This window comes from Scyliorhinus torazame, chromosome 5 (assembly GCF_047496885.1).
Source record: "Scyliorhinus torazame isolate Kashiwa2021f chromosome 5, sScyTor2.1, whole genome shotgun sequence".
Lineage (NCBI taxonomy): Eukaryota > Metazoa > Chordata > Chondrichthyes > Carcharhiniformes > Scyliorhinidae > Scyliorhinus > Scyliorhinus torazame.
Window position 1 is genome coordinate 146885730 of NC_092711.1, and position 27950 is coordinate 146913679.

At 46.5% G+C, this 27950-nt stretch overlaps 1 protein-coding gene and 1 long non-coding RNA gene across 6 annotated transcripts in view; one reads left to right on the forward strand and one right to left on the reverse strand.

Moving 5' to 3' along the window:
• Positions 1-1350: 1350 nt before the first annotated feature.
• On the forward strand, positions 1351-11544 carry LOC140420024 (uncharacterized). The gene is made up of 2 exons (XR_011946145.1): positions 1351-1546; positions 8328-11544. It is a non-coding gene; the product is annotated as an uncharacterized lncRNA (long non-coding RNA).
• A 5304-nt stretch (positions 11545-16848) lies between these two features.
• LOC140421908 (uncharacterized) overlaps positions 16849-27950 on the reverse strand; it is a 32538-nt gene continuing 21436 nt past the window's right edge. For 2 of the 5 annotated variants that reach the window (XM_072506868.1, XM_072506866.1), the window contains exon 2: positions 16849-21624. In XM_072506868.1, the coding sequence (XP_072362969.1) occupies positions 19749-21266 (1518 nt within the window). In that variant the 5' untranslated portion in view covers positions 21267-21624 and the 3' untranslated portion in view covers positions 16849-19748. The other 3 variants (XM_072506865.1, XM_072506864.1, XM_072506867.1) reach the window with 3 other exon arrangements.

The window sequence follows — 27950 nt, forward strand, 5'->3', positions numbered from 1 at the left end:
TACTGTGCATAATAAATGTGCTTTGATTTGAATCTTACTAATCGGTGTATTGAGTTATTAATCATTACTTGGACTTGAACCTCGTGCCGGTACCTGGCGACTCGAGAGCAAAAAGGTAATAAAACAGAGCAATTGAACCAACCGAAAAGTTAGCAACAAGTGTTGGGTCATAGAAATGCAGAAATTAGGCAAGTGTGTAGCAAAGGCAGAGTAGTATTAATGGGGAATTTTAATTTACACATAGATTGGGAGAGGTAGACAAGCACCTGTCAGAAAGGTAGTGAAATTCTGGAATGTGACCAGGCGAGTTTCCTGCGGCAATATGTTCTGGATGCAACATGGGGACCGGCAGTATTAGTTACGAGTAATGAACCAAATTTAATTAGTAGCTGAACTTCACAAACATTTATCAGATAGTGATCACAACATGATTGAATTTGTAGCGTTTGAAAGTGAAAAACATGATTCAGTACTAGAATTTTAGACTTGGGTACGGCTGACTTTAACAGGATGAGACTGCATGGAGCACAAGTGGCTAGCACTGTGTCTTCACGGCGCCTGGGTCCCAGGTTTGATTCCCCGCTGGGACACTGTCTGTGCGGAGTCTGCACGTTCTCCCCCTGTCTGTGTGGGTTGCTTCTGGGTGCTCCGGTTTCCTCCCAAGTCCAAAGACGTGCAGGTTAGGTGGATTGGCCATTCTAAATTGCCCTTAATGTCCAAAAAGGTTAGGTGGGGTTATTGGGTTACGGGGATAGGGTGGAAGTGAGGGCTTAAGTGGGTCGGTGCAGACTCGATGGGCCGAATGGCCTCCTTCTGCACTATGTTCTATGTATATGTATAATACAACTTCCTACACAAGGAACCAAAGTTTAGTGCTGATTCTCTGCTACCATGTTAATTCTAAATTATGTCTGCAGAGGAAGCATTGGTCTCAAGCTGAACTGTACCTTGAACACGTTTATTTCTAAATACAGCAAAGGAAACACAGTCTCCCAGTTTCTCGCCCGACCCCCGACCCCATCCCACCCCTCAACGCCCAATTCTCCTTCCCTGAAGGTGTTGCTCTCGGGTTCAGTTTCACTCTCACCTATGGCCCTCCTCAATATGTCACCCAGGTGTCTAAATTTTTATACCTGAAATTAACAAACTGTTTTGCTAACGAGGGGCGTCACAATCCAGTGACTACACATGTTTACTTTGTGTTCGGCTGACGTCAGTTCCCCCCCCCCCCCCCTCACCACTTTCCATCCCAGTGGCAGGAATTTGGAGACTGGGCTCCGGATGGGTAATGGCGGCCGCAGCTCCCACAATTCCGTGCGCGTTAGAAAAATCGCTCTATCCACTGCGCGGTTAAGTGGCCGCGGACTGCGCATGTCCTAGGGACAAGGTAGTCTGCGCATGTGCCAGCTAGCGCCCGCCCCGACCTTCCGAATGCAGTGTGGACCAATGGGTAGGTTGGAGGACCGGAAGGACTCTGGTCCACCAACCAATCAGAGTGGGACTTTGTGCGAATGAAGACTGAAGCTTCCTCCAGCCTCGAAAATCTGTGAGTGAAACACTTTCTTTTCTCCCCCTTTCCATTTCTTTTCTCATTCTCACCTTCAATTGGTCACTTGCAGCGACTGAAGGGAAAGGAAGTGAATCCAGGGAGGGTGCAGACTCTGGAAAGAGAGACCCAGGTCTCTCTCTCTCTCTCTCTCTGAAAGACATTGACATTCTTTGCTCCCTCAGCTTGACACATTTATTTGTCTGGCTAAAAGGATGGTCTCTTTCCTAATGTTCACAATTAAAGGGCTGGTTTCCCCATGAGATGGCTGATAACGATGAGTCCGAATACAGGAGGGAGATAGAGAACCTAGTGGAGTGGTGTAGCGACAACAATCTCTCCCTCAATGCCAGCAAAACTAAAGAGCTGGTAATTGATTTCAGGAAGCAAAGTACTGTACCCACCCCTGTCAGCATCAACAGTGCCGAGGTGGAGATGGTTAGCAGTTTCAAATTCCTAGGGGTGCACATCTCCAAAAATCTGTCCTGGTCCACCCACGTCGACGCTACCACCAAGAAAGCACAACAGCGCCTATACTTCCTCAGGAAACTAAGGAAATTCGGCATGTCCACATTGACTCTTACCAACTTTTACAGATGCACCACAGAAAGCATCCTATCAGGCTGCATCACAGCCTGGTATGGCAACTGCTCGGCCCAGGACCGCAAGAAACTTCAGAGAGTCGTGAACACCGCCCAGTCCATCACACATCTGCCTCCCATCCATTGACTCCATCTACACCTCCCGCTGCCTGGGGAAAGCGGACAGTATAATCAAAGATCCCTCCCACCCGGCTTACTCACTCTTCCAACTTCTTCCATCGGGCAGGAGATACAGAAGTCTGAGAACACGCACGAACAGACTCAAAGACAGCTTCTTCCCCACTGTCACCAGACTCCTAAATGACCCTCTTATGGACTGACTTCATTAACACTACACCCTGTATGCTTCATCCGATGCCAGTGCTTATGTAGTTACATTGTATATGTTGTGTTGCCCTATTATGTATTTTCTTTTATTCCCTTTTCTTCTCATGTATTCAATGATCTGTTGAGCTGCTCACAGAAAAATACTTTTCACTGTACCTTGGTACACGTGACAATAAACAAATCCAATCCAATATTTAAGGGGACAGTAAATTAATATCGGACAGAGAAATCTCTTGTGTTGTTATATGGTACAGATTTGATATTATTGGTTCTGTAATAAATACATTTTTATTATTTCTAGTCTTGTAATATAGTACCGTAGCTACATTATATATTTCCAGTTATAGAGCCATTATGGCACAAAAGGAGTCCATTTGGTCACTTGACTCCACGCCGACTTAGTAAAACAATCCATCAGCCTCATCTTTCATTCTCACTCCACAGTATAAATATTCCCCACTTCTCTGTCCATTAGCTTCGACAAAGAGTCATTGGACTCGAAACATGAGCTCTTTTCTCTCCCTGCAGATGCTGCCAGACCTGCTGAGATTTTCCAGCATTTTCTCTTTAGTCTCATCCCCCCTCTATATTAGATACAGCAGAGTGAGAATAGAGGAAGAGTGTGTGGGATGGGGATTTCCAGGCTTTGGGGAAGGAGAGCAAAATAATGTTGCGTAGGAAATTAGAATTGCGTGTTCTGAATTTTTATTCTGTCCTGACAGTTGAGTTTTGTTAACTCCTTTTACAGGATTTAGAAGAGGAGAATTTACAGACGGTAATCTCAAACCAAACCTCACGTCAAGACCTGACAGAGTCACTTCATTCATCATGACCTGAATATTGTTGGTCTTTGAAGCTAGAATAAGAAATGCTCATCTGCTTTTTAAAAAAAAAAAAATTTAGAGTACCCAATTATAGTTTTCCAATTAAGGGGCAATTTAGTGTGGCCAATCCACCTAACCTGCGCATCTTTGGGTTGTGGGGTGAAATCCATACAGACATCGGGAGAATCTCCAAATTCCACAGACAGTGACCCCAGCCCGGGATCAAACCCGGGTCCTCAGTGCCGTGGGCAGCAGTGCTAACCACTGTACCACCGTGCAGCCCACTTTAAAAATCAGCATCACTGGAAAAGCTTCAACATCTACACACCCAAGTGAGAGTGTTCCAGTGCAGTGACTGTCGAAGGATCTTTATCCAGCTACACTTCCAAAAGGTGTCACATCATTCATAGCGAGGAGAAACCGTACACGTGTTCTTCAACTGATTGTGAAATCTGGAGAGACACAAGGACACTGGGCAACCTGGAGAAACCATGGAAATGTGGGGACTGTGGGAAGGGATTCAGACGCCCATCTCAGCTGGAAATTCATCGACACAGTCACACTGGGGATAGGCCGTTCATCTGCTCGGAGTGTGAGAAAGGATTCAAGAATTCATCCAACTTAGCATCACACAAGCTAGTTCACTCCGGAGAGAAACAATTCAGCTGCTCTGAGTGTGAGAAGGGATTCAATCCTCATCTAAACTGGCGATTCACCAACGTATTCACACTGGGGAGAAGCCGTTCACCTGCGCTGAATGCAAGAAGAGATTCACTCAGTTATCAAACCTGCAGACACACCAGCGAGTTCACACCGGGGCGAGTCCATTCAACTGCTCTGTGTGTGGGAAGGGGTTTTGTGAGTCATCTGCTCTACGGAAACACCAGCGAGTTCACACCGGGGAGAGGCCATTCACCTGCTCGACGTGTGGGAAGAGATTGAGTGATTCATCTACCCTGTTGACACACCAGCGAGTTCACACCGGGAAGAGACCGTTCACCTGCTCTGTGTGTGGGAAGGGATTCACACAGTCATCTAACCTGCTGAGACACCAACGAGTTCACAAGTGATGACAGGGGTTGGATTCTGCTGTTAATCACATCCAGGACTGAATCATGTTCATTCTGACACTTGAAGTGGGAGGGTCGGAGGGTTTCTTTCTGCTGGACTGGCCGTTCTCACGACTTTGCTTCCAGTGGGCTTATGCTCTTTGAACCTGGGAGAGCACATTTCCACTGAAATGATCCACAAAAGCTGACGAAGGACATTTCTTTGATCCTGGATAGTAAAGTGTTTCCCCCTCCCCCACTACAGGGAGATCTAAAATAAACACATTTGTCTCTGTTCCATTGAGTCTACAGCACAGGGCCAGGCCAGTTGGCTTAATTGGTCTCTGTTAGTATTGATGCTCCACATGAGCCTCCTCCCAGCCCTCTTCATCTCCCCCATCAACATATCCTTCTATTCCTTTCTCCCTCATGTATGTACTTCCCCTTCAATGTATTCATGTTATTTACCTCAGCCGCTCGCTGTGGTAGTGAGTTCCACATCCTCATCACTCGCTGGGTAAAGCAGTTTTTTGTCATATCCCTATTGGATTATTGAACCCCTTCATAATCTTAAAGACTTCCATCAGGTCACCATTAATTCTCGGGCGGCACAGTGGTGTAGTGGTTTGCACTGCTGCTTCACGGTGCCGAGGACCCAGGTTTGATTTCGGCTCCGAGTCACTGTCCGTGTGGGGTTTGCACATTCTTCCCATGTCTGTGTGGGTCTCACACCCCACAACCCAAAAAGATGTGCAGAGTAGGTGAATTCGCCACACTAAAATTGCCCTTTAATTGGAAAAAAATTGGATACTCTAAACTTAAGAAAAAAAATTATATTTTAAAAAGAAATATTAAAAACAGGTCACCCTACAGTCTTCTCTTTTCTAGAGAAAAGCAGCCCCAGCCTTTCATGAGGGTGAAATGCTCTCAGTTCTGGTATTATTCTTGTGAATCTTTGTTGCACCTTCTCCAGTGCCTCGATTTCCTTTTTCTAAATGGAGATGACAAATGTTGACGGTGCTCCCAGTGTAGTCTAACCCTGGTTCTAAACAAGTTGGCATAACCTCCCTGCTTTTCAATTGTATCCCTCTAGAATGGAATCCTATATATGGGCCCCACACTTTAGGAAAGATGTGAAGTTCTCAGAGAGGGTACAGAGGAGATTTACGAGAATGGCACCAGGAATGAGGGACTTGTGAGTTGGGGAGACTGGAGCAGCTGAAATGTCTCTCTTTAGATCATAGTCATTACGGCAGGCAAGGAGGCCAATCAGCCCATTGAATCGATTAATAAAACCTTCGCCTTTCATTCGTGTACAATCAGCTAATCATCATCATAGATTATCATAGAATTTACAGTGCAGAAGGAGGCGCATCGAGTCTGCACCGGCTCTTGGAAAGAGCACCCTACCCAAGGTCAACACCTCCACCCTATCCCCATAACCCAATAACCCCACCCAACACAAAGGGCAATTTTGGACACTCAGGGCAATTTATCATGGCCAACAGCTTTTCTTTAACTGCCATATCTAAACCTGTTGCAATCACATCCACCTCTACCAAACCTCCCCTCAACCTCCTTTGCTCCAATGTGAATAACCCCAGCTTCTCCAGCCGAACCTAGTGGTTAAAATCCCTCATCCCTGGAATCATTCTGGTAAATCTCCTCTCCACCCTCTCGAGGAGCCTCACATCCTTCCTAAAGTGTGGTGACCCAGAACTGGACTCAATACTCTAGTTGTGGCCGAACCAGAGCTTTAGAAAGGTTCAACAAAACGTCCCTGCTTTTGTTCTCAATCCCTCTATTTCTGAAGTCCAAGATCCCATTTTCTCCAAACAGGAATATCAGAACCTTTTCTGTTTGCACATAAAAAGCATTTGAATGACATTCTTAAAGTGGCTGAAGAAGATTTTGACCAATGAAGGAAGGAATTGTTGACACAAAAAGAAGCCATTTTGAACTTGCTGTCTCCAGAAGAGAATCCAAAATGTTGGATTCTGGGAAATGAACTGAAAAATGAAGCTCCATCTACAACTGAGCCAGGAGAGTTTAAATGTGGGATTGACCGGGACATTCCCTTTGGATTGAAACAATGGGGAAACTACACACATGGAAGAAAAAGTTCAAAAGGTGAACTCTGAACAGACTTTTCAAAACTGAACTTGAAAGCTCACATCTGAGCAGCAACGAGGACTCTCCTCTCGCAGAAGGAACTTTGGACGATAATTATTGGAAGAAAACTTTCAGAAAACACAGCAAGAAGTAATGTTTCCATCTTCAGTGGACTGTGATTCCTGGACATGGAATTCAGCAGTGTGCTGTCAGCAAGATAGACTGGTGAATGTGAAGGGGACAATGGAGGGATTATTCTGTCTATTGCAGGTTATCAGATATTTAAACACAGGAACAGTTGCAGTGTTTAAATTAGCAGGAGTCGGCCATTTGGCCCTTTGAGCCTGCTCCACCATTCAATAAGAGCATGGCTGTTGTGAATATATACAGCACGTTGTAAGGTGGAATATTCTAAATAGGGTATTACGAGGGTGATACATTTTCATTTTTGCTGGGAAAATGTTGCAAATGCCTTGTTTCATAATTCATGTTTCAGAAATATAACTTTTAGCTTGGGAATTAGATTTTTTTTAAAGGGAAGATAAATGGAAAATCTGGGTTGAGAATCTTGCAGAAACACTCTCGGGGAATTCACAATCTCAAAGTGTGGCCGATGTTGACTTGAAGTCAAAGCTGGAAGGGTAAGATCTGTAAAAGGGCAGCTGGGCTCTTTTAGCTGGAGACATCAGGTCTGACAATTACTGTCCTGTCTTTGTTCCAGAGGTGAATTCTTCATGCAGACCTCAGGGTCAGGTTTGGTTTTGAAGCTGAAAGTCCATTAATTTCAGCATCTGTTGGACATAGAATCATAGAATTTAGAGTGCAGAAGGAGGCCATTCGGCCCATCGAGTCTGCACCGGCTCTTGGAAAGAGCACCCTATCCAAGCCCACACCTCCACCCTATCCCAGTAACCCCACTAAGGGCAATTTTGGACACTAAGGGCAATTTATCATGGCCAATCCACCTAACCTGCACATCCTTGGACTGTGGGAGGAAACCGGAGCACCCGGAGGAAACCCACGCACCCACGGGGAGAACGTGCAGACTCCACACAGACAGTGACCCAAGCCGGGAATCAAACCTGGGACCCTGGAGCTGTGAAGCAATTGTGCTAACCACTATGCTACTGTGCTGTGTTACCATGGGGATAAGTGATTCAGGGTGGGGCCTTGGTTGGAATTCTGGGTGTTTCTCACAGAGTCTGCAGTTAACTTGGAAGCAGGCAGCTGTGGGAGCAGGAGCTGTGAACCAGCTGTGGGAGCAGGAGCTGTGAACCAGCTGTGGGAGCAGGAGCTGTGAACCAGCTGTGGGAGCAGGAGCTGTGAACCAGCTGTGGGAGCAGGAGCTGTGAACCAGTTGTGGGAGCAGGCGCTGTGAACCAGCTGTGGGACGAGAAGCCGAGAGGAACCAGGGGTGTTTCTAATGTTTAAATCCCTCAGCAAGAAGGCAGTGAAGCTCACGCTTGGGACTAAGGAGTCCACAGTTTTGAGGTCTTGAAGGAAAGTTGGAGGGTTGTTCAGCCGAAAGCTAATGGAAGGATCCCCATCAATTCTTGGAGCTTGGGGAATAGCTGGAATACTGAGGAGAATTAAAGTGAATCCTGTGAAACTGAGGTTACAGCAGGAGTCTTTATAAACTACAGTGTGAAGGTCACAGTGCTGGTTTTTAATTTTTTTGTTTTGTATATGCTTTGAAGTTTATTTTTGTTTAAAAATATGAAATCCCGCGATGTAATTCTATCACTGGGAATTTGAAATTCTTGGAGATGTTACTGATTTTTACAGAGATCTTAACAGTTGTTTAGGACACCGGTTTCAGCTTCCTATTTCAGCCCTGTTTTTCTGTCTCTCTGTTTGCTCGTGTCAGTGACAGCCAGGCGACGGAGCTGGGGGCCTGTGCCCAAGTTGGAAAACTGCCATGTGCGTCCCACTAGAGACAGGAAGGTGCTGGAGGAGTGAATGGGCCGCCAACCAATCGGGGCCCAGGAGGGGAGACACCGGCGCTGATGGTGACATGACCCCCGGGGCTCTGTTTCCCTGTGTCCAAAGCGGGGAGGCACGGGAGCAGGGTGCAGAGGAGCAGCAGAGAAACCATTTCTGTCCAGAATATTGTGAACATCCTTTGACTCTGGTTGTCTTTGATTATCAAGTTATTTTCTGTTTTTTTTAAAACCATGTTGTTTCATCAATAACATTTTATCAGTAAAATTATTAGATTTTTCATGACTGATTAATTTTTATTTTTTTTTTCAAGAGTACCCAATTCTTTTTCCAATGAAGGGGCAATTTAGCGTGGCCAATTCACCTAATCTGTACACCTTTGGGTTGCGGGGGCGAGATCCATGCAGACATGGGGAGAATGTGCAAACTCCACACGGACGGTGACCCAGGGCCATGATTGAACCCTGGCCCTCAGTACCGTAGTCCCAGTGCTAACCACTGTGCGACCTTTTCATGTTACATTGATGTACTTTAGGGAAAGTGGGGGAGGGGTGTTGACAGGCTCTTTAACAGAAAGTGAGTCCCTCTAAAGTAATTGGCAAAGGAGCCAGAGGGGAGATGAGATTTTATTTTATTTCGCACAGCGAATTGTTCTGATCTGCTTGAAAGCAGATTCAATCGTATCTTTCCAAAGGAGAAATACTTGAATGGGAAGAATTTGCAGAGTTCTGGGGAAAGATCAGAGCAGTTGGATGAATGGGAGAGTCCTCTCAAAGAGATAGCAGGGGCACAATGGGCCAAATGGTCTCCTCCTGCAACCTGTGAATCTGAGCCTCCTGCTTTTGTGCAGGTTAAAAGGGACAGATTTCATTGCAGCCTCTTCCCAAGATATATATTTAAAGAGGCGGTTTCTCTTTAGCTCTGAGTGACCGATTGTTGAGAATCTTTAATTTGAAAGGATCTTAACCTGCCGAACTACGCCAAGTTGGGGGAAGCTTAGTTGATGAATCAAAGTCCTGGTGCACTACGACAAGTTGAAAGATCTAATAATATTTTTGGACTATGCCAAGTTGTTGGATTCCTAGTATTATTCGACTGTTGAAGGAATTTATATTATTTCTACTATTCGGTTACCAGTAGCACTTTGCGATTACTGGGACTCAGCAGAAATTTGCCGTTAAAACTTCTCAGGTGCCAAAAAGAATTGTTTTATTTGTAGTTGCTTGATTACAATTTGAAAGTCATTTAAAAGGCAATTCGTAGACAATTCAAAGCTTTCAGAGAATTACAGACATTATCTTTTTGCTTAGGCAGACAGCTCGAAAGTAACTTTTAAAAGGTCAAAGTCTGGAAATGAAACATGAAGAGAGAGAGAGAGAGCTAATCTTCAGCTAAACTCAAACTCAAAGTCAAAAATACACTACATCATGACAAAGACAGACTGACTAAAACAGACTGACAAGACTCAGAGAATCAAAGACAGAACCCACAAAAGAAAGACAGACTAACAAACTAACAGACAGACTAACAGAAAGACTGAAAAACTAACAGAAAGACTAAAATGGCAGGGAGAAACCTTTCAGTTATACACTTTCATATCTGTCTTAAGTCATCTAATCACACCCCAATATAATCCTAATTGGTTTGGGTTAGACTCAAACACATTTGATTTGATGGCAAGCCGTCCATCTTCAATGTGCAACATTAGCTTTTAATTGTTTCATGTCTGCATGTTATGGAATGTGATATTCTGCTAATCGTTACCAACAAAACTGGTCTTCTGCTGACTTAGCTGTTATCTGCATTGTGAACAATGGTGCCTTCATGTTGCTATGGTGCCTGCTTCGTCCTTGATCTGATTACTGGTACAGCTTGTGTTTTAATGTCACACTGACTTTGAAAATATGCATTTGCCAGAACAATGGACCTCAGTAAAAATGAATTATGCTGTATAAATGGGTATTTAAAACTGGGGCTTAATATTTATGCTTAAACAGCTATCTTTTACCTATATTATTTGTATTAGAAATACCTGGCTTCTACAGTCGGCCCTTTGATAAATCGAAAGATTATGTGAAATATATCACCATAAGATAAAATACATCATTAATGCGATAGGATAGGTAAAAGCGCAAAGAATAACTCATTCATATTGTCCTTGCAGTTTTAAAAAATAGAATGGACACTTAGCATTGCAACAGGCATTTTCAAAATAATAATTATAATTAATAAATTAATCAAATTTGATCCTACTGATTCAGTATTAATAAATTATACAATATGTTAATAATACAGTCAAATCGTTGATTGATCAGTAACATTTCAATAATAGTATTTCAGCTCAAGTTCATCAATTGGGGGTACAGTTGGGTTAGTTTGAATCATTCTGATAGTTGGTCCCCTGCTTTTAGCGAATTGTTTTTTAATGCACTTGGCACATTGGTATGTTATGTAAATGATGAATACAGCTACACAGGAGAATAGGATTATTCTTATTGTGGACATTCCAGTGTGTCCAAGCCACCCGCAAATTTTATCCCAGAGAGAGATAAATTGGGGTGGATCAAGTTTTTTGATTTCTTTTTGGATATGTAATGCCAAATCTTTAACTTCTTTCAAGTTATCGGGAATGAAAGTGCAACATTCTGCACCAATCAGGGTGCAGGTGCCACCTTTTTCAGCTAGCACATAGTCAAGTGCCATTCGATTTTGTACACAAAAGCTTGTTGAAAGGGTTAATTTTCTTGCAGAGACAAAAAAGGGGCGTATAGCTTGGAATGATGCCATTCGCATCTCTAAACATTTTTTTATTTATTTGTCACTCAAATGGACTGGGAGTAAAAATCGGATTGCTGCCAAATTCCCGTTATCAAATGTCTTTGAACGATCTGTTCTTTTGGAATATAGATTTGGTTTTGTTTTTTTAAAAACCAGCTTCCACATTGTTTGAAGTTTTAATATCCAGGCTAATTTTAAACATTTATTTTAAAATATCAAATACAATAACTTATTAAATATATAACTGAACCAATCTTGTGCTGTATCTTGATTTTCTGTAGATGAATTTGTCGATTCTGTTAAAGGAAACACAGCTAACAAGATATGTTAATTTCTTTAAATTAATAAAGCAACATTCAGAATAATGACAGTTTTCTTAAGTTGACAGTTCTTGGCAACTTTTTAGCGATACGTTCCGGTTTCTTTAGCTGCTTTGATGGCAGCTGTTCTGTTCTGAGAAAGTTCCCTTTTTCGCTTGGAAATTTTCTGTCCCAAGTAAACATCTTCTTTCTGGGCAATTTGTGCTTTGTGAAAGCTAGCTTTGTGACTATTAGTACTGAGGTGGTTCAAGACCACCCGTAAGTCTTTGTCATGATCATCTTTATTGATGGAGGTTATCAGAACATCATCTTCATATTGGATAATGGTGGAAGGCCGAACAGGCAGTTGCCTGTTGCTTAGTTGCTTAGCCAGCGGTACTGACCAGAAGCCATACTGGGTGTGTCTTGTTGGTACGTGTTACATGGTTGACCACGAGGTGGAAATGTATTGTAGTGAACATTGTCTACTTCATTATCATCTCTCGAATCCATCCGTTGTTTATGATCGCATTTTGCCATCCAGTGTCCTACTCTACCACAGAAAAGACATTGTGGTATTTTCTTACATGATTTTAATGGAGCAAGGGTACATGTTTGCCCTGGCGCTGGTGGTGAAATTGTAGTTACTGCTGATATTCCTGCAGGTGCTGCAACAGCCGCCACTGGAGCAGCAGGTAACATAGGCTGGATTTGAGCAATAGGCTGCATTTGAGCAGCTGCAGTGTTAAAAGTTGCCTGATTGTGCAAACCACGATCTATCTGAATGCATCGGTCAACTATGTCTCAGTATGTGCCAGCTGTGGCCCAAGCTGGTAAAACCAAATTCAAGGCAGCAGAAACTTCAGGTTTAACACCGGCTATAAAAGCCGTTTTTAATGGACTTAAAGTGCTTGCATCCCATGTGTCATTTTCCTGGTCGAGTGTCATCCCTGAATATTCCATCCAAGTATGTAAAAATCTTTCCTCAAAATCCTGAATATCTTCATTATTTTTTTGAATGCAAGATGTGATCTTAGACCAATTGGTCCTCGGGGAGCAAAATTTTAATAGCCAACTCTTGACTGCTAGCCAACCAGCTTCTAAATTTTGCAAATCGTCTCCAAGGGCAATTTCTACTTAATTTCTAAGGGTTGAAATTACACGAGTACCAAGCATGATAGTCAGAATTTGTACTCCATCAAATGGGTGGAGACTGTAAATGGCTTGTAATCTGTGAATTCCATCCCATGTGGTCATACCACCTTTTTTAGGGTGTGGAAGATCTTTGGACCATTCATCGATTTTTGAAGGATCTATTTGTTCATGAATCCATTGGTGGTCAAATATGTTTCGAGTGATAGTTTCACCATCTTCTATTTTTTTGCTTCCAACTCTAACCCGTTTGCGTTTTAAAGGGGCTAGTCGAATTACTTTAGTATTTTGCATTGTAGGAACACTATCTTCGTCTGATTCATCTGACAAAGGAATTGATTTATTCTTGACAATTGATCTCTGCTGTACAATTGCCGATTGTGCCACTAGGTGGGGTGCTTGGGCTGCTTTCTAAGTTTGTGCTGTTTGTTCAAATTTCTGCACAGAAAGACTCAAAAATTTGCAGTGTTCAGTAACGTTGTTTATATCTCTTTCTAAAACATATCTTTCCTCGATTAACTTGCAAGTTCAATTTGCTCAGTTTTTAATTGCAACTGTCGGTATTTTGACTCCACTTCAAAAACTTGATTTTGGAATTCTACTTTTTGAAAAGATAACTGCTGGAGTTCAGAGGTTTTATTTTGCTAATCTGTTTTAATAATTTCATCATAATGCTCAAGTTTGGATTTTGCATCTCGCAATTCTTCAACAACTGCAATTAGTTGGTCTTTAGTGGACCTATACTCATGATCAAATTTAGTTTTTGCAATTGCCTCTTGATGTTTTTGGAGCTGTGTCATTACTGCAAAAGACCATTTCATACGTCTTCCACCGTTTAACCGTGTGGTCTTACCCCATGCCTTCTTGAAGGGACCACTGTCCTTTGGGGATATCACATTTTGATTCAATTTTTGTGGCAACTTCAGACAGTCCAAATTGTCTACGAATTAAAGATCTAAAATCCCCCAACGTATCTTCAACAGAAACATCTGGTATTCCAGCACCCCCCTTGGATGTAGTGGGGAGTAATTTTCTGCCTGCTAAAGGCTCTGAATCTACACTTTGATTTGGATCAGCCATAAATTTTCCTTGATCGCTGACTGCCGTGACTATTTTTTCAGTCCCGTTTTATTTTAGTTTCAACGACCGGCACCTGATTGATTTAACACAGTCCATAAAAATGTTCTTTTCAAGGGTCAAAGTACTGATTGATGCGGCTTTAAGACTTTTAATGGGTGAAAAAGATATTTCTTATCCTCGTCTCGCCGTGGATTCTGGCTGTCTTCTGGGCCTCCTCCGATTATCTCCGAAGCTTCCTGAAGCTTCCCGACCTCCTCCGATTATCTTTGAAGCTTTCTGTCGTCACCTGGGCCTCCTCCGAAGGTCGTTCTCAGTACTCCCCCCAGCTGCCGACTACGCCAAGTGTAGAGAATCTTTAATTTGATAGGATCTAAACTTGCCGAACTACGCCCCTGTAACCAGCCTCGCCACCCCCACCAGCCCCCGCCGAAGCCTCCTATGGCAGCAGAACAGCTCCCCCTCCCCCCCGTGACTGGCAGCGCTGGACTCAGTCCACCGCTGCCACACGAGGTCCCCTAACGGTGTGAGCACAGGCGAGCGACGCCATCGGGGGATCGGCCCATCAGGGGCGGAGTATCTGGGGAGGGTCTCAGGTGACCTCTTCGAGTTCGCCGTTTTTGAGTGGGCGGAGAATGGCAAAAATGCCGCCGCCCCCGATTCTGCCGTAAAAGTGGATTCTCCGGCCAATCGCCAAACGCGGCGATCGGAGAATCCAGCCCATTGACTTTTACAACTTCATGCGGGTGATCTTCTGTAGAAGCGTAACCCTCTCTGGCTCCTTCTTTGACAGTAATTCTTGTGGAATTCCGCCTCGGGAGTCTGGCTCCTTCGTTCACAGTAATTTCCTTGGAACTCAGCCTCGGGAGTCTTCAGTACTTGGCCAGCAAGGAAGACCTTCGGGACTTCCACTTTTATCCCCAAATTGACCAATACCTCACGTCAGAGTTGGGCCTGTTGTAACATGATAATTGGTCAATTTGGTCATTGGATTAATTTAATTTGATCCCCAATTACTGACACTACCTTCTCTCACTATCTTAGACAGGAATACAATAGAACTGTTTCATACTATCCATTTATCTGATTCTATACAATCCCTTATTCAGACAGTTTCAAATGTTGAGGCGAATCAGAACTTGAAAGTCTCTCTTGCCAGTACATTTATCCTCATTGCACATTCTTTCCATACACAGCAATTAAGCTTTTACATTTTTACAGCAAATAAAACTCAAGCCGTGATCTAATGGCCATATTCAGCCAGGCGAGCCGGTTAGGCCGCTGGAGAGTCCAGAATTGGGATACACGCCAAGCGCTAATCGGTTTCCAACTTAACCGGCCCATTCCCGTTGGCGAGGTCGAGCTCCAATAAAGGCCAATCTCCATCCCATTAACGGAAGGTCCCTCTAATAGCCCCCGGTGATCTAACTAGTTCCCCAGCAAGCGGTCACGCGGGCGCCGAGTGTTACTGGTCCACACAGACATGGACCAGGCATCACGGCACCCGAGGGGCCTCCCGGGCCATTGGAGGCCCTTGAATGGTCAGGGTGGACCCTTGGCCTTCCCTGGAAACATGGGTACCTTGGCACTGCCGGATGGCACCTTGGCACTGAAAACATTGGTATATCACACTCTGCCCATTCATGAAGATTGAACGAGCTGTTGGGATTCACTGCCTGACAAAGGTGCAGGAAGGAAATTCAACTGTAACTTTCAAAAGAGAACTGCAGAGATTCTGTGGGAAAAGAAACTCGCCGGGCTATGGCCCGAATTAGATAGTTCACTTAAGGAGCTAACATGGGAACGATGGCCTCTTTGTGCTCACTGAGACTCGTTTGCATTTGAAGAAAGTGGGAAATACCTGGAAGTCACTTCCTACGATGCGGGTAGAAGCAGAGATGTTGGAATGTTTCCAAAGGGAAATTGGATGGGCATTTGAGGGAAATAAACTGACAGGGATACGGGGATAGAACAGGGCAATGGTTTGATCTACCGAGATCCACAAGTTGTGAATCTTTGGAATTCTCTACCCCAGAGGGCTGTGGGAGCTCAGTCATTGAGAGTGTTTAAAGCAGAGACTGACAGATTTCTAAATCCCAATAACGCAAAGGGATATGGGGATAGTGTGGGGAAAAAGGCATTGAAGTGGATGATCAGCCATGATCGTATTGAATGGTGGAGCAGGCTCGACGGGCTGAATGGCCAACTCCTGCTCCTATGTTCCAATGATACAAAGATAAGCAGGGAAGTAAGTTGTGAAGAGGACATAAGGAGCTTAAAAATATGAACATCAGGCACCTGCTGAACGTGATCATGACTCCATCCGTGGAGAGAAAACCTGAGGTGATCTTCTCCCTGGACAGAGAAAAGACCTTTGACAGAGTTGAGTGGAAGTACCTCATGGAGGTACTGGAGCGGTTCGGGCTTGGAACAGGGTTCACTGCCTGGATGAAACCCCTGTATAACACCCCCACCAGCTCTAAATACTTCCAGCCGCACAGAGGCACAAGGCAGGGATGACCGTTATCCCTGCTGCTGTTCACCCTGGCGATCAAACCACTCGAGATCGCGCTTAGAATGGCAAAGAACTGGAAAGATATCCGGAGCGGGGAGACCGAGCTTTGCTCTATACAGATTACCTCCTCTACATCTCGGACCTGCAAACCACATGGAAGGAATTAAGGGGCTTTTGAAAGAGTTTGGAACCTTTTTGGGCTACAAACTAAACCCGAGCAAAAGCGGGATCTTCCCGGTGAACCTGCAAGGGGGAGGAGCAGAGCTGGAGTGGCTGCCGATTAAACAGGCCCGGTACAAATTCCACTAGCTGGGGATCCAAATCGCTCATCACTGGACTGGGATGCACAAGTGGAATCTGACCAGCCTGGTGGAGGAAGTATAAAAGGACCTGCAGAAATGGGACACACTCCCACTCACCCTGGGGGGAGGGTGCAGATGATCAAAATGAATGTATTGCCCAGGTTCTTCTTCCTTTTTTTTTTATGAAAACATTTTATTGAAGCATTTGTAATTTTCAGTTTAACATTCTAAACAACCGAGTGGACGGACTCACGCAACAACATCACCATAAAATACCCAACTACCCCCCCCCCCCCCCCCCCCCCCGAGCTCCTAACTACCCATATATTAGATTCCCCGTCCTTATTTTACACTGCCAGGCCTCCCATTCCCCCCCCCCCTCCTCCGTCTCTTACTGCTGACGGTCAGTTTTCCTTGAAGAAATCGATGAACAGTTGCCACCTCCGAGCGAACCCCTGAATTGAACCTCTCAAGGCGAACTTAATCTTTTCCAGCCTGAGAAACCGTGCCATGTCACTGATCCACACTCCTGACTTTGGAGGCTCCGAGTCCTTCCATCCCAACAAAACCTGTCTCTGGGCCACCAGGGAGGCAAAGGCCAAAACGTCGGCTTCTCTTCCCCCCCCACCCCCCAGATCTTCCGATAGCCCAAATATTGCCATTTCTGGACTCGGAGTCACCCTCCCTTCCAGGACCTCTGACATGACGTCCACAAATCCCTGCCAGAATCCTCTCAACTTCGGACATGCCCAGAACATGTGTACGTGGTTCGCCGGGTTACCCCCAAACCGCCTTCACCTATCCTCCACTTCCTCAAAAAACCTACTCATCCGGGCCACAGTCATATGAGCCCCATGAACCACCTTGAACTGGATCAGGCTAAGCCTGGCACACAACGAGGATGAATTGACTCTCATCAAGGCCCTTTCCCATAGTCCGACTTCCAACACACCTCCCAACTTTTCCTCCCACTTCCTCTTTACCTCCCCGTTTGGGACCCCTTCCCACTCCATCAATTCCTTGTATATTTCCGAGACCCTCCCCTCTCTAACCCCTGTTTTTGACATCACCATATCCTGTCATCCCCTTCGGGGGAGGCGGAGAAAACTTGGGACCTGTCTCTGGAGAAAGTCCCGTACCTGCAGGGAGCGAAACCCGTTCCCACCCGGCAACTAACTCCTCCTCCTCATGTCTCCAGGCTCGGGAAACCCTCCTCAATGAAGAGATCCCCAAATCCCTCGATCCCTGCCCGCTGCCATCTCCTAAAGCCCCCGACCAATCCTCCCAGAATAAAACGGTGATTGTCACAGATCGGTGACCACACCGACACCCCCTCCAGTCTCATGTGCTGCCTCCATTGCCCCCACACTCTCAGGGCTGCCACTACCACTGGGCTTGTGGAGTACCGCGCCGGCGAGAATGGCAGAGGCGCCGTTAGTAAAGCCTCCAAACTCGTACCCTTACAAGATGCTGCCTCCACTCGTTCCCACACCGACCCCCTCCCCCACTACCCACTTCCTAACTGTTATCGGGAGAGAATCTCAAAGAAATCACTCAACGCCCAGGGTTACTGGTTCTCGCACCAAACGGTTCATTTCGCCGGCGGGGAGATGGCGTCTGTTACAGTCCCAGACCATCTCTCCACTGAACAAAGGAAAACATCCATTCTTATATTTTTCAAAACAGCCGCACAGCCCATTCCAGCCGGACCTTGTCCAATAATACTGATTATAGATTACATACATTAGATATATATCCAATTAAATTTGACATTACGCAAAGTGGGTTGGTGTCTTACCAGCCCCTAACTTCATGAAGAAGTCACTCAAAACCAACTTAAAGTTCTGTCTCCTGCCTGCACCTGGAGACCTTGAGCTGGTGAGGATACATTCTGCTCTTTGTCCTGTGGAGCTGTTATCAGTGCTGGTAAAATCCTCCCTAAAAACTCCCATGTCTGTTTCACATTCAATTCCTTGATATTAATCATTCCTGCCTCCCTGACTAACTCTGCTGTCTGTAATTAAATGATGTTTGCAAGTAACCCAGCTAATGGTTGTTCAGCAATGTGCCTAGCTCAGCTAACAGCCATTTTGTGTCCTTTCTGATATTAGTAATTCTTAGTGTATAAAATCACAAGCATTTTATCCACTATCTATTCCTACAAATTGCCTCTTGTACAGGCATCTAAGCCAGGGTACCTTTATCTAAAATCTTCTTTCTAAATCGGACTAACCATCGATATGTTGGCCGCCCAGTAATAGTTAATAAAATTCGGAAGGGTCAAGCAAAAGTTTTCCGAGGTCGGAAGGGGAATTCCACAAAACGTGGGAGCCATTCACTTGGTTGTTCCGAGATCTGTTTATAGCCAACAGCTTAGAAGACAAAGAACATTGAAGGCAGTCATGACACAGTAAGGAAGGGGGGGGGGGGGGGAATGAGAGAGGGGCAGGAAGACATGGAACCCAACCATGCCCAACAAAAGAAGCATGGGAAACAAGGGGGGGGGGGGGCGCAAGAAAAGAGAAAAAGGGAGGGTGGGCCGGGGCAACAGCCGGAACAAAAATAAACAGTGGGGAACGAAAAACAGGAAACCACAACCACCACTGTGAATAATGCGAGAGAAAAAACAACCATGTCTGTACGTACACACTGATCCTTCTTCTGTATACCACAAAAATCTCAATAGAGAGAGAGCCCCTGGTAAATATGTAATCATTCCTTAAATATTAGCTATTCTACGTCTCCCATCAGTTTCCCAGTCCACCTCCGACAACTTGCCCCTCATACCCTGATGGCGTTCTTCTGTGAGCAGCACCCAGATAAATTAACCGAAAAAAAAACCCATGTAACCATCACGGCCCATCTTCATGGCAATGTGGCATGATTTTGGGGGATCCAAACAGAAATGCAAGCTGAATAACTTCTCTCTTGCGAAACATCCTTTTACTCTGTGATCCTTGTGAAATTTGAAACCAGGTATTCGCAACAAGACAAAGAGCATCAGCCCACTGGAGGCAAAGTCGTGAGACCAGCCAGTCCAGCAGAAAGAAACCCTCCGACCCTCCCCATTGACCAACTGACAGAATGAACAAAATGCTGTTCTGGGTGTAATTGAGAGTAGCAACAATAACAGCAGAATCCAACTCCTGTAATCACTGGTCAACTTATTGGTGTCTCAGCAGATGCAATGAATCATGCTTTCCCTTCCCACAGGTGAATGGCCTCTACCCAATGTGAACTCGCTGGTGACTCTGCAGGTTGGATGACTGAGTGAATCCCTTCCCACACCGAGAGCAGGTGAATGGCCTCTCCCCAGTGTGAATTCGCTGGTGTGTCTGCAGGTTGGATGAATCACTGAATCCCTTCCCACACTGAGAGCAGGTGAACGGCTTCTCCCCAGTGTGAACCCGCTGGTGTCTCTTCAGAATAGATAAGCGAGTGAATCCTTTCTCACACACAGAGCAGGTGAATGGTCTCTCCCCAGTGTGATCTCGCTGGTGTGTCTTAAGACTAGATAAGCGAGTGAATCGCATCCCACACTGAGAGCAGGTGAATGGCTTCTCCCCAGTATGAACCCGCTGGTGTGTCTTCAGGTCAGATAACCGAGTGAATCCTTTCCCACACACAGAGCAGATGAATGGCCTCTCCACTGTGTGATCGTGCTGGTGCGTCTTCAGACTAGATAAGTGAGTGAATCGCGTCCCACACTGAGAGCAGGTGAACGGCTTCTCCCCAGTGTGAACTCGCTGATGTGTCTTCAGGTTAGATAACCGAGTGAATCCTTTCTCACACACAGAGCAGGTGAATGGCCTCTCCCCAGTGTGAATCCGCTGGTGTGACTGCAGGTTAGATAACCGAGTGAATCCTTTCTCACACACAGAGCAGGTGAATGGCTTCTCCCCAGTGTGAACCCGCTGGTGTGTCTTCAGGTTAGATAACCGAGTGAATCCTTTCTCACACACAGAGCAAGTGAATGGCCTCTCCCCAGTGTGATCTCGCTGGTGTGTCTTCAGACTAGATAAGTGAATGAATCGCATCCCACACTGCGAACAGGTGAACGGCCTCTCCCCAGTGTGAACTTGCTGGTGTGTCCGTAGGTGGGTTAACCGATTGAATCCTTTCCCACACTGAGAGCATGTGAATAGCTTCTCCCCAGTGTGAACTCGCTGGTGTTTCCGCAGGTTGGATGAATATCTGAATCCCTTCCCACACTGAGAGCAGGTGAACGGCCTCTCCCCAGTGTGAACTCGCTGGTGTTTCTTCAGGCTGGATAAATGTTTAAATCTTTTCCCACACTGAGAGCAGGTGAATGGCCTCTCCCCAGTGTGAACTCGCTGATGTATCCGCAGCGTGGACAACTGACTGAATCCCTTCCCACACTGAGAGCAGGTGAATGGCCTCTCCCCAGTGTGAACTCGCTGGTGTAACTTCAGGCTGGATAACTGTCTAAATCTCTTCCCACACTGTAAGCAGATGAACAGCTTCTTCCCAGTGTGAACTCGCTGGTGTATCCGCAGGGTGGATAACAGACTGAATCCCTTCCCATACTGAGGGCCGTTCAACGGCCTCTCCCCAGTGTGAACTCGCTGGTGTGACTGCTGGTGGGATAACTGACTGAATCCCTTCCCACACACAGAGCAGGTGAAGGGCCTCTGCCCAGTGTGACTGCGTCGATGAGTTTCCAGTGCAGATGGGACTCTGAATCCCTTCCCACAGTCTCCACATTTCCACGGTTTCTCCATGTTTTGGGTCTCCTAGTGTTTCTCCAGGTCGGACAACCAGTTGAAGCCTCGTCCACACACAGAACACGTGTACGGTCTCTCCCCACTGTGAATGGTGTGTTTTTTTTCTGGCTGTGTAACTGGTTAAAGCTCTTTCCACAGTCAGTGCTCTGGAACACTCTCACTCGGGTCTCTGTGTCTCGGTGCTTTTCCAGCCACACTGATGGTTTAAATGTTTTGATGCCGACAGATTGGGTATACATTAATTCTTCTGGATTCAAAGGCCGATGATATTCAGATGCTAACGAATCAAGTGGCTCTTTCAGATCGAGACGTGACGTTTGAGTCTTCTGTGTGTAATTCCTCCTCTTGTAATATCCTGCAGGAGGAGTTTACAAAGTCAACTCAGTATCGGATAACAATTCAGAATAAACAATTCTAGTTTCTGCATAACATTCTTTCCTCTCTCATTCCCCCATACCTAGTCTCCAGGAAGGAATGGAGTATTGGAGCAGTAAGTATAACAACCGTACCTTGGGATTCACAGCCTAGTCTCCAGGGACGGGACTCGGAGGGGCAGAGAATCTGAGCTAAGAGTATAAAAACCTTTGCACATTCTCCCCCTGTCTGTCTGGGTCTCACCCCCACAACCTAAAAAGATGTGCAGGGTAGGTCAATTGGCCACGCTAAATTGCCCCTTAATTGGGGAAAAAAGAATTGGGTTACTCTAAATATATTTGAAAAAAGATTTAATTATGAGTAATAACCTTAATTTAGTTGGTAGCCTAACTGCGCAAACATTTATCAAATAGTGATCACAACATGATTGAATTCACTGTAGTGTTTGAAAGTGAAAAGCACGTTACAGACAGTAGAATTTTAGAATTGGGCAAGGCTGACTTTAACGGGATGAGACAGAGACTGTCCACGGTAAACTGGGGAGATCGGTTACTGGGTCAAACAACTGAAGATCAGTGGAGAATATTTAAAGAAACATTTAACGAGATAGAGAGCAAGTATATCCCCGAGAGGAAAAGGCTCCGCTTCACAAATAAAAACAGCCACGGACGAATAAGAGGTTAGGGACAGCTTAAAACTAAAAGAAAGGGCGCACAAAAATACAAGACACAGGACAGATCCATTTCAAGTTGACTATGTTGTTAGTCAGTTCCCCAATACTTTGGGGTGTGTGAGCTGCATTGTTATCCTCCTGTTTTTATAGAATCTAACCCTCTTTCCCCACTCACTATGTGAACATGTTGACTGGTTGTTGAATTGCTGACATTTGATCTGGAGGCTGTGCTCCCTCAGATATCCTGTTCCGAATGAATTCCCAATGTCTGGTTGTATTTCTGCGGCAATATCTCTTGTTCTCGGGGCCCATTTCCCGCCAGTTTTTCTGCTGCTTTCATTGTTTGAAAAATGGTGAAAAGAAAAGTAATAAAAATATTTACATTTGCGGGTGTCTGGCGGGAGGTGCGCGGCTTCCCTTCCGACAGGGAGTCAGGGAGCCGCTTCAGCTCTTTCCGTGCAGCCTGGTCAAGCTGCCGAGAGCCTCGGGACTCACTGCTCGGTGTCGCCGGTCGGTGCTGCGGGTCTGACGCGGGGACAACCCAATCAGTGACCTTCCCCTCCCCCGGCCCGGGACTGCGCATGTGCGGGGAAGAAGGGAAGCCGCGTCCGTGGGGCGGAGCGGCCACCCCTGACCTTACTGGTGACATTTGGACCAATAGGAAGTATTGGAGGACCGGAAGGACTCTGGTCCCCCAGCCAATCAGAGCTCCGGCTTTGTGTGAACGAAGTTTGAGCTTCACACAGACGGAAACCTCCTCCTGTCTCCAACATCTGGGAGTAAAACACTTTCTTTTCTCCCCCTTTCCATTTCTTTTCTCATTCTGACTTTCAATTGGTCACTTGCAGCAACTGAAGGGAAAGGAAGTGAATACAGGGAGGGTGCAGACTCTGGAAAGCTTGGCCCAGATCTTTCTCTCTCTCTCTGAAAGACATTGACATCCTTTGCTCCCTCAGCTTGACACGGGGAGAACGTGCAGACGCCGCACAGACGGTGGGACCAGGTTTTTGGACTGAACCCCTGGGTGGTTCCGATGTGCTTGGCCCGGCGGTCGCCTGAAGGGTCTCCTGTCCACGACCCACACTTGGGCTGAAGTGTTTTTGTCACAAAGGCCCCTGGGTGAAGGGTGTAGCTCTGCCCGCCTCATCCAGGTAGGTGGTACTCGGGTGAGGCCTAAGGGAATCTGAGGTTGCAGATTCCTTGGTCTCCTGTAGGGTTGCAACACAGGGAAAATGGTGCTGAGGTAGAGGGGCCAATTATCTATCGAATGGTTGAGCAGGCTTGATGGGCCAAATGCAGCTCCTATTTATTCTGTGTTGAAACGCATGATAGCACAGTGATTAGCACTATTGCTTCACAGCTCCAGGGTCCCAGGTTTGATTCCCGGCTTGGGTCACCGTCTGTGCAGAGTCTGCACGTTCTCCCCGTGTCTGCGTTGGTTTCCTCCGGGTGCTCCGGTTTCCTCCCACAAGTCTCCAAAGACTTGCTGTTCGGTGAAATGAAAAATGAAATGAAAATCACTTATTGTCACAAGTAGGCTTCAAATGAAGTTACTGTGAAAAGCCCCTAGTCGCCACATTCCAGCACCTGTTCGGAGAGGCTGGTACAGGAATTGAACCCGTACTGCTGGCCTTGTTGTTTTACAAGCCAGCTTTTTAGCCCTGTGCTAAACCAGTCCCTCAGTGATTTGGACATTCTGAATTTTCCCTCTGTGTACACGAACAGGCGACGGAATGTGGCGATGCGGGGTTTTTCACAGTAACTTCACTGCAATGTTAATGTAAGCCTACTTGTGACAATAAAGATTATTATTATAAAGCAGTGAGCATGGATCTGTCAAACAGCCTGAATCAGCACCTTCAGGAAAATTGAGAGGTTGATATTAAAAACAGCAGAATGAGAATGGAGGGAGAGTGTGTGGGATGGAGATTTACAACTTTTCGGAACATAGGAACTGGAGCAGGCCATTCAGCCCCTGGAGCCTGTCCCGCTATTCAATGAGATTATGGCTTATCTGTGACCTAACTCCATATACCTGCATTTGGCCCATATCCCTTAACCTCTTTGATTTACAAAAATCTATCTATTTCATTTAAAATAAACAATTGATCTAACTTCAACTGCAGTTTGTGGGAGAGAGTTCCAAACTTCTACAACTCTTTGAGTGAAGAAGTTCTTCCTAACATCTCTCTTGAACGGTCCAGCCCTAATTTTATTTTTTAATAAACATTTTATTGAGGTATTTTGGATTGGATTGGATTTGTTTATTGTCACATGTACCGAGGTACAGTGAAAAGTATTTTTCTGCGAGCAGCTCAACAGATCATTAAATACATGGGAAGAAAAGGGAATAAAAGAAAATACATAACAGGGCAACACAACATACACAATGTAACTACATAAGCACTGGCATCGGATGAAGCATACAGGGTGTAGTGTTAATGAGGTCAGTCCATAAGAGGGTCATTTAGGAGTCTGGTGACAGTGGGGAAGAAGCTGTTTTTGAGTCTGTTCGTGCGCATGTAGAAACAATAACAAAATAGAAAAGATACATGAAACCATAAACATCGTGCAAAAACCGTTTACCTTTGGTACAGGTCTCACCCTTATTGACCCCCGACTCTAACCTAACCTACTCTCCCCCCCCCCCCCCCCCCACCCCACCCCCGTCTGCTGACAATTAATTTTCCGCATGGGAGTCGCCGAACGGTTGCCACCTCCGGGTGAACCCGAATAGTGAACCTCTCAAGGCAAACTAAATTTTCTCCATACAGAGAAAGCTAGCCACGTCTGATAACCAGGTCTCCGACTTCGGGGACTCTGGGTCCCCCCATGCCAAAAGTATCCGTCTCCGGGCTACCAGGGAAGCAAAGGTCAGAACATCCGCCTCTCTCTCCTCCTGGATTCCCAGAACTTCCGCCACCCTGAGAATCACCACCTCTGGACCTAGCGCCACCCTTGTTTTTAACACCGTGGACATGATGTACACAAACCCCTGCCAGAATCCCCGAAGCTTTGAACATGTCTAAAACATGTGGACATGGTGCACCTGTCCTCCACCTAAAAGAATCTGATCATCCGGGCCACTGTCATGTGAGCCCGGTGCACAACCTTAAATTGTATCAGGCTGAGCCTGGCACACGTTGCAGACGTGTTGACTCTAAACGCGTCTGCCCATAAACCATCCTCTATCTCACCTCGCAGCTCCTCCTCCCACTTACGCTTCAGCTCGTCGGTCTGCATCTCCTCCGACCCCATAAGCTCCTTATAGATGTCTGAGACGCTCCCCTCCCCTACCCACCCTGGAAATTACCCTGTCCTGAATCCCCCTCAGCGGTAGGAGCGGGTAGGTTGACGCCTGTTTACGAAGGAAGTCCCACACCTGCAGATACCTGAATTTGTTTCCCCTCGCCAGCCCAAACTTTTCCTCCAGCACCCTCATACTCGGGAAACTCCCCTCTATGAACCCATCCCCCATCCTCTCAATCCCCGCTCTCCGCCATACCCGGAACACCCCATCCATACTCACCGGGGCAAACCGGTGGTTAGCACAAATTGGGGCCCAGACCGATGCTCCCATTGCTCCCACATGCCACGTCCACTGGCCCCAAACTCTCAGGGCCGCCACCACCACTGGACTGGAAGAGTACCGTGCCAGCGGGAATGGGAGAGATGCAGTTACCAACGCCCCAGACTGGTGCCCTTACAAGAAGTCGCCTCCTTACGCACCCACGCTGACCCCTCCCCCACCACCCACTTCCTGATCATGGCTATGTTAGCTGCCCAGTAATAATTGCTAAAATTTGGCAGCGCCAGCCCGCCCTCTCCCTGGGTCCGCTCGAGCGTTACCTTCCTTAGCCGTGGGGTCTTGCCCGCCCAGACGAAGCCCGTGATCACCGTGTTGACCCACTTAAAAAAGGAACGCGGAATAAAAATGGGGAGACATTGAAATACAAATAGGAACCTCGGGAGGACCGTCATTTTCACCTATTGCACCCTCCTGGCCAGAGACAACGGGAGCGCGTCCCATCTCCGAAAATCGTCATTCATTTGGTCCACTAGCCGGGCCAGATTCAAGTTATGCAGCCGGTCCCATTCCCGTGCCACTTGGATGCCAGGTACCTAAAACGACTCCCTACCGACCTGATCGGCAGCTCCCCAGTCGCCCCTCCTGTCCCCTCGCCTGAACCACAAACATCTCACTCTTATCCATGTTTAGCTTATACCCCGAAAACCGGCCGAATTCCCCAAAAATCTTCATGATTTCCTCCATCCCCTCTACTGGGTCCGAAACGTTCAGAAGCAGATCATCCGCATAGAGCAAAACCCTGTGCTCCACCCCACCCCCAACCAGTCCAGCTCCTTGAAGCTCTCAGAGCAATTGCCAGTGGCTCTATAGCCAGCAAAAACAGCAGTGGGGAGAGGGGGCATCCCTGTCTCGTCCCCCGGTGCAGTCCAAAATAGTCCGAAGTTGTCTATTCGTCCACACACTTGCCACAGGAGCCTGATACAGTAACCTGACTCAGTCAATAAAGCCCCGCCCAAATCCAAACTGTCCCAGTACCTCCCACAGATAATCCCATTCTACCCCATCAAAAGCCTTTTCTGCATTCATTGCGATCACTACCTCAATCTCCCTACCTTCCGGGGACATCATGATCACATTTAGCAGCCTTCTTACATTGGCCATCAACTGCCTATCCTTAACAAACCCCTTCTGGTCCTCCCCAATAACGTCCGGAACACAATCCTCAATCCTGGAGAACAAGATTTTGGCCAGCAACTTGGCATCCACATTCAGCAGGGAGATCAGCCTGTAGGACCCACACAACTCCGGGTTCTTGTCCCGCTTAAGAATCAGCAAAATCATTGCCTGTGACATCGTCGGGCGCAGCACCCCTCTCTCCCTTGCCTCATTGAACATCCGCAACAACACTGGCCCCAATATCCCCGAGAACTTTTTATAGAACTTTACTGGGTACCGGTCCGGACCCGGGACCGTACCCGCCTGCATGGCCTTCAAGCCGTCCACTATCTCTTCCAGCCCAATTGGGGCCCCCAGCCCTTCTACCCGCTCCACGTCCACCATTGGGAAATTCAGCCCCTCCAAGAAGTGCCTCATCCCCTCCGGCCCCGCAGGGGTTTCCGACCTGTACAGCCTGCTGTAAAAATCTCTGAACACCTTATTCACCCCTACCGAATCACCAACCAGGTTCCTATCTCAGTCCTTTACTTTCCCTATCTCCCTAGCTGCCTCCCTCTTCCTAAGCCGCTGTGCGAGCATTCTACTGGCCTTCTCCCCATGTTCATAAATCGCCCCCTTCACCTTTCTCAGCTGCTCCACCTGTGGTCAGCAAACTAAACCCCGCCTGCAACCTCCGCCGTTCCCTTAATAGCCCTGCCTCTGGGGGTCTCCGCATACCTCCTATCAATCTGTAGTATCTCCTTTACCAGTCTGTCCGTCTCTGCCCTGTCAACCTTCTCCCCATGAGCCCGGATCGAGATCAGCTCCCCACTTACCACCGCCTTCAGTGCTTCCCAAACCACTGCTGCCGAAGTTTCCCCCGTGTCATTGACCTGCAGGTAGTTCTGAATGCATTTCCTCAGCCACTCGCTCACCCCTTCATCTGCCA